General features: G+C 32.7%; 1 protein-coding gene across 1 annotated transcript; it reads right to left on the reverse strand.

The window, feature by feature from the left end:
* Positions 1-6,131: 6,131 nt before the first annotated feature.
* Positions 6,132-7,259, reverse strand: DEFB113 (defensin beta 113). Its single transcript, XM_068559199.1, has 2 exons — positions 7,202-7,259; positions 6,132-6,472 (listed from the first exon to the last, which is right to left on the reverse strand). The coding sequence occupies exons 1-2, from the start codon at positions 7,257-7,259 to the stop codon at positions 6,132-6,134; spliced, it is 399 nt and encodes a 132-aa protein (XP_068415300.1).
* Positions 7,260-7,623: the final 364 nt, after the last annotated feature.

Genomic DNA, 7,623 nt, shown 5'->3' on the forward strand with positions numbered 1-7,623 from the left:
TTGAAAGTTATATTAGTTTTTGAAAATCTCTGTAGGTATCTTTAAACATTTAAATACTTTATCTTTTCCCCACCAACTTTAGTCACAACATTAACTCTTCTCTATTTAAAATAAAGATATTAGTCCCCTCTCCATTCACACCAACATTTCTCCCCACTTTCCACACACTCATTCAGTTGTTGTTACACACCTCCTCTTATGTGGTCTAGAATAATATTTGAACTGTGTGTATAACCAGAATTGAAACAGAAAATTCATGCTTTATATTTAAAGTTTGTAATACAGTAAGCATCATGTTGCCTTTTTAAAATATGTTTAATATAAAAACACTTGTGCTAGTCAAAGAAAACTGTCCTTGGTTTCAAAGTCAAGTAGATTGTTACTATTATTTTACTATTATTATTTTCTTTTATTATTATTTCTTTCTTTTCTTTCCCCTTTTTTTCATTTTTTAAATGGAAGTATAGTTGACAAACAATGTTGGTTTCAGGTGTACAACATAGTGGTTCGACATTTATATATATACTATATACATTATGAGTACGTCTAGTAACCATCTGTCTACACAAAGTTATTGCAATATTGATGCTATACATACATCTCCATGACTTATTTATTCTATGACTGGAAGATTGTATTTCTTAATCCCCTTCATTCCCCCACCTACTTCCCCTCTGGCAACCACCAGTTTGTTCTCTGTATCTATGAGTCTGTTTCTGCTTTTTTTATGTTGTTGTTCATTTGTTTTGTTTTTTAAATTCCACAGACAAGTAAAATCATGTGTATTTGTCTTTCTTTGTCTGACTTATTTTGCTTAGTATAATACCCTCTAGATCCATCCATGCTTTTGCAAATGAAAGGATTTCATTCTTTTAATGGCTGAGTAATATTCCATATATATATATATATAATATTCCATTATATATATATAATATTCCATTATATATATGATATTCCATTATATATAATATTCCATTATATATATAATATCCCATTATATATATATAATGGACACTTAGGTTTCTTCCATATCTTGGCTATTGTACATAATTCTGGGATGAACAGGGGTGCATATATCTTTTTGAATTACTGTTTTCATTTTCTTCGGATAGATACCAAGGAGTGGAATTGTTGGATTGTGTGGTAATTCTGTTTTTAATTTTTTGAGGAAACTCCATACTTATTACTATAATAACTGCACCAACTTACCTTCCCAACAACAGTGTACAAGGGCTCCTTTTTCTCCACAACCTTGCCAACACTTGTTATTTGTTATCTTTTTGAAAACAGTCATTCTAACAGGTATGAGGTGATGTCTCATTGTGTTTTTAGTTTGCATTTCCCTGATAATTAGTGGTATTGAACATCTTTTTGTGACTCTGTTGACCATATATATGTGTTCTTTGGAACAATGTCTCTTCAGGTTCTCTAACCATTTTTTATTTATATTGCTTGTTTTTTGGATATTAAGTTGTATGGGTTCTTTGCATATTTTGGATATTAACCTCTTATAAGAGATATCATTTGCAACATCTTTTCCCATTAAGTAGGTTGCCTTTTTGCTTTATATTTTTGATGGTTGCCTTCACTATGCAAAAGATTTTTAGTTTGATTTAATCCCATTTATTTATTTATTTACTTATTTATTTTATTGTCCTTGACTGAGGAGACACATGTACAAAAATATGGCTAAGACTAAAGTCAAAGAGTTTATTGCCTTGTTTTTTTTCTAGGAGTTTTATTGTTTTAGGTCTTAATATAAGTCTTGAATCCATTTTGAGTTTATTTTTTTATATATGGTATAGAGAATATTCTAATTCTATTCTTTTGCATGTAGCTGTCCAGTTTTCCCAGCACCAATTATTGAAGAGACTGTCTTTTCTTCATTATATATTCTTGCCTCCTTTGTCATAGATTAATTGACCATAAGTGCATGGGTTTGTTTCTGGGCTTTCTATCCTGTTCCATTGATCTATGTGTCTGTTTCTGAGCCAGTACCATACTGTTTTGATGATTAGCTTTGTAGTATAGTCTGAAGTCAGGGAGCGTGATTCCTCCAGCTCTGTTCTTCTTTCTCAAGATTATTTTTGCTTTTGTGTCTCCATACAAATTAAAAATTTTTTGGTTCTAGTTCTGTGAAGTATGTCATTGGTATTTTGATAGGGATGGCATTGAATCTGTAGGTTGCCTTGGGTAGTATGGTCATTTTAACAATATTGATTCTTCCAGTCCAAGAACATAGTATATCCTTCCATCTGTTTGTGTCTTCTTCAATTTTTTTCATTAGCATCTCATAGTTTTCAGACATTTCTTAGTTTTTAATATAACCATTTATATTGAAGTAGCCCAAATTATGTCATTTGAATCTGTGATCCTCTATTTAACAGCATGTAAAGAACTGAAGCCCTAAGTCCAGTAGCTCTCAAGAATGAAGCCTGCCAACAACTACATGAGTGAGTTTAGAAGATCCTTCAACCCTGTTGAGTATTGAGATTTCTGTAGCTCAGGCCACCTATTTCAGTACAAACTCATCAGAGATCTTGAGACAAAAGCACCAAGCCAAGCTATTTCTGGAATCCTACTCATAGAATCTATGAGATAATAAAGGTTTTAAGCTGTTACTTATTGGGGTAATTTGTTATGTAGAAATAGATAACTAATACAACATCTTGTCTTACAGTCTTTACCTTTTAATTGCTATATTCATAGTATATTTACATTTAAGAAAATAACAATATAGTTGTTTTTAAACCTGCCTTCTGGTATTTGTTTTCTATTTGTTCTCCCTCCCTTTGTTCACTTTTCTTTCCTTCCCTTTCTTGTCTGTGTATTTTTTATGATTACATTTTATCTACCCCATTCACTATATATTTTTTGTCCTTTCCTTAAGATTTATAATATAGGTCTTTAGCTATCACGTATAATATAAGGGCCTTAAAATCCTCTACTTCTATTTTCCTTTCCCATGATTTGGGCTATTATTGTCATTCATTGCTCTCTGCAGTGCTAGAAACTGCACAATATATTATTAGTTTTGCTTTAAGCAATAAATTATCTTTTATAGAGAATAAAAATTGAGGGAAAGGATATTTACATTTACCTGTGAATTTACAAATTCCAATTCAATTTATTCCTGTGTGCAAATCCAAATTTTTATCTTGTATACTTTTCCTTCTACTGGAAGAATTGTGTATATTTGTTCAAGAAAGATCTGCTGGAAATGCATTATTTCAGATTTTGCTTGCTTGAAAGTGTCTTTATTTCACTTCCATTTTTGACACTATTTTTTTTTTTACTGAGTAGAGTTTTAGATTGACGGAATTTTTTTCAGTATTTAAAAATGTTGATACATTGTCCTTTGGCTTGTATAGTTTCTGACCGACAGTTGGCCTGTATTCTTGTTTTTCATAACAATGTTATTGAGATTTAATTCATTACCAGACAATTTACCCATTTAATTTGTACCATTCAGTGGTGTTCAGCTCGTTCATGGAGTTGTGTAACCATCATCACAATCAATATTTGAATACTTTCTGTGCCCCCAAAGAAACTCTGTACTCTTTAGCTATCACACTCCCACCCCTCGATAAGGTCCCCTCCCTCTAAGCCATAGACAGCCATTCATCTACCTCTTGAATCTATAGGTCTTCCCAGTCTGATCATTTCATGTAAAGAGAAGATAGTACAATATGTGACAATTGTGACTCGCTACTTTCATTTAGCATAATATTTTCAAAGTTTATCCATGTTGTAGCATGAGTCAATACTTCATTTTATTGTCAAATAATATTCCATTGTATAAATATGCCACATACTGTTTATTCATCCATCAGTTTATGGAGATTAGGGTTATTTCCATTTTTTGGCTATTATGAATAATGCTGCTATGAACATTTGTGTACAAGTTTTTGTGTTGACAAATGGCTTTATTTTTCTTGCATATATACCTAAGAATAGGATTGCAGAATCAAATGAAGACTCCATGCTTAAACTTTTTGGGAAATGTCAGACTGTTTTCCAAAGTGTTTGCACCAATTTACCCAACAACAGTGTATAAGAATTCTAATCTGTTCATATCCTCGCCAGTATTTGTTAAGGTCTGTTGTTTTGGTTATAGCCTGTTTAGTGGGTGGAAAGTGGTAACTCATTGTGGTATTGATTTGCATGCCTGAGATGTGCTTGTTGGACATTTGTGTATCTTCTTTGGAGAACTGTCTATCCAACCCCTTAGTCCATTTTATAATTGCATTTTGTGTTTTTAAAAATTGTTTAGTTGTAGATATTCTTTATATGTTCTCAGCTACCATGGTTGGGAGATTGCTGGTTTTCAAGTCTACTGTAGAGCTGGGGAGAGTTGGAAGGAAATAGGGCAGTAAAAATGCCACAAAGGTAGCTGTTCTTACTGAGATTTAGCATTTTTTCTTGAATATATGCTCCTTGGATTTTTGCAAGTCTGTGGTTAATTTGCAGAGCTCTTAAAAAGTTGATGTTGACAATTTTTTTGCCAGTGTTTTGTTACTTTTATCAAGCGGCAAATTTTTGGAGTTCTTTACCTCATCATTTCAGAAGTCTTGCCTATGATTCATTTTGTACTGTTTCTTTTTTGTTTTTTACACTTGTGTTGTTTGGAAGTTATACACTGGTTAATAACGCTGTGCAACAAACTACTCTGAAATTTGGCAGCTTAAAACAAAAACTATTTTACTATGCTCATCAATTCTGTGGATCAAAAATTAACACAGAGCATAGTAGTAATGCATTGCCTCTTTTCTTCTACATCTGGGACCTTACCTGGGAAGACATGAAGCCTGGGAGTGAGTTCTCATTGGCTAGCTTCTCCTTCTTATTCTCCTTTGCAGTGTCCAATTTTTTCTTAACATGATTTAAATGTTATTCCTTGAAATTTCAGACTTTTTTTCTTCTCAATCTGTAATCTTCCCTTGGGCGATTTTATCTCATTGCTGCAATAAATGGTTCCTCAAATCTATATTTGAAGCATTTTTTTTCTTTCCTGAGCTTCACGCATGTTTACAGTAGGAAAATCTAAACTCAGAATGTCATAAATGTTTCCTTTAAATCTACACCTCTTACTGTATGTCCTAATGAATGATTGTGTTGTTCGTCAATTTCTTTAAGTAAGAAAGCTGAGACTTACCTTTTCCTCTTAAATCTCAAATTGACTGAACTTTTTTCATTTCCTCTAATCAGAATTCTGTCCTAAATTTTTATATTTTCCAGATACGTGCTATAGCTATATGTAAAAAATACACTCAGTGGAGACTTTAGGTTCTAAATGTCAAGCATTTACTGACGGAAAGCTTTATAATTCATAAGATAGTTTATGTTAACAATTTAATATTGTGATAAAATTAATGTGGAATGTGGAAAACTGGAAACACAATGAGTTTATTGAAGACAGGGATGAGGACAGAAACACTAAATATAGAATTATAAGGTGAAGTAGTTAAATAAATTCTTAAGACCCAAGAGAGAAGACTCTTGGATTGGCTGCCTATGTTCAAAATTGATTATGATAAATAGTTAGCACTGGATGGCAGAATTAGGAATGATATTTCTTTTCATCTTTAAACATTTCTGTAATCTTCCAAATGTTCTTATTATCAGAAGAAAAAATATACCTTCAAAATTTTTTAATTTACTTTTATTTTCATCACATTTTACTCCTTTTGAGGTTTGTTTGATTGCTCTTTCTCACAATTATATTATCATACTGTCTTATTATGTGAATAAAATGTATATGACTTTGTGTTCAAGGCCCGATTGCATTTTTGCTGAAACTATGGAAAGGTAGCATAAACTATGACTGATGGCTGATACTTAAAAGATCATATGAAAATAACTAGGCTATTGCACAGGGCAAATAAATAGGCCAGAGGTAAAGGGAAGTATTAAGGATGGAGGGTTTTTGCCATGTGGGTGGAGGAGAACTTCTGCCAGTTTAGTGAAGAGGCTGCCATTCTTCTTTATTTCTCTTGGACTAACCTAACATTGAACTCACTAGCTGTCATTGTATAGTTGCGTAATCCAGAAGGCTAGAGAACAACACGTGAAAATAGATTTATAGAAAGTAGAAAGTTCATTTTTATTTATAATATAGTTACAATATAGTGTTATATAGTGGAATTATAATTTACATCTGTAGTATTAGACAGTGTAGTAGAATTATAATTTGCGTCATTAGTATTACGTAGTGTACTAGAAACATAACTTGCATCTGTAGTATTACGTAGTGTAGCAGGAGTATAATTTACAGTTATAGAAGCTTTAGTGGTGGTGCTGGGTTTGACTGGCATTATGTATTCCCGTACAACACAGCAGGGCTCCGAATCGCAGTCAGTAAATACGTATTCCCAGGAGTTGCATGAAGTCTTGCAAGCACCACGAACAAGGTAACATTGTCTTTTTCTTTCTTCAGTTCCTCTTGTTTTTTCTCTTGTTTTCCTCTGCAAAACTAGGAAAAAGTGGCTATGGTCATGATCCAGGTTTAATCCCCTTGCATAGGTAGATGGATAAATAGGTAGGTAGATAGATAGATAAGTAAATAAAGTTGTTTAAAGTATAGAGTTAAACCATTTTGCTTCTGAAATCATGCCCAGGCAACTATATTAAAGAGTTTGGATTTTATTGCCTATAAATTGGTACAGTGTAAGTACTTATTTATCCAACAGTATTTCCTTTGCCATTAGCTTTTTTGTTGTTGTAAATAGAATATTTGTAAATATCTAATCCGTGCATGCTTTCTCAAGAGTAAAGACAAAAGGATGTGGATAAAAGAGTCTACATATTTTGTGTTCTAAATACCCATCCACTCCAACACCCCTCTCCCTTACCACAAATTACTGGGCCAGTAGTAGAAAGATTAATTTTGACAACAGCTATAGCATCAGTTCATTAAATTGCATTTAAAAAGAGAAGGTATTAGGAAGCATGTAAGGAGTCATAGTCTCATCAGAAACAACAACAAACAGGTTTAATTGCACCACGTTGGTAACTGTTTTCCTATTATATTCTCAACTATCAGTTCTACTCATTGCCTCTTCCATTAGTGAATTACATTATGAGTTCATATGGGGCCTCCTAACAATAATTTGTTTTATTTTCCAGAGTAAAGCATTCACACACACGCACACACAAAAAAAACAGTTGCCTTTCCCTCTTTTTCCATATTAACAAAAATTACCTGATGGACCACAAGATATGGTGAAGATAAAGATCAGGAAAATACAAAGTATCTTCATTGCTGATATAGTTCCTTGAGTAAAGTTGAGGCAGAGCTCAAAATGACAGAGATGTGCTATTCTTTGAAAAAAGATAGATGAACTCTTGTTTTTATAGCTTTCTCAGGGTGATTACTATGCTGATTAATGCTGCCTTTCAAGATTGAGCAGATATTCATGTAAGTATTGTGAAACAACAACAAGCAGAATAGAGGACTTAGTTCTGTTATGACCTCAAAGAGCCAAAAGTGAACTCATTTTCAGTTATACAAGCCACTAATGGAGTTAAAGTCTTCCTCATTCTTTAATTGAAAGCACATATTCAGCAGCATCAACATTTTCAGCCACATGCTTTTTCAAGTATTTATTATGTGCTAGGCAGTGT

This window comes from Eschrichtius robustus, chromosome 12 (assembly GCF_028021215.1).
Source record: "Eschrichtius robustus isolate mEscRob2 chromosome 12, mEscRob2.pri, whole genome shotgun sequence".
In the NCBI taxonomy this organism is placed as follows: Eukaryota; Metazoa; Chordata; class Mammalia; order Artiodactyla; family Eschrichtiidae; genus Eschrichtius; species Eschrichtius robustus.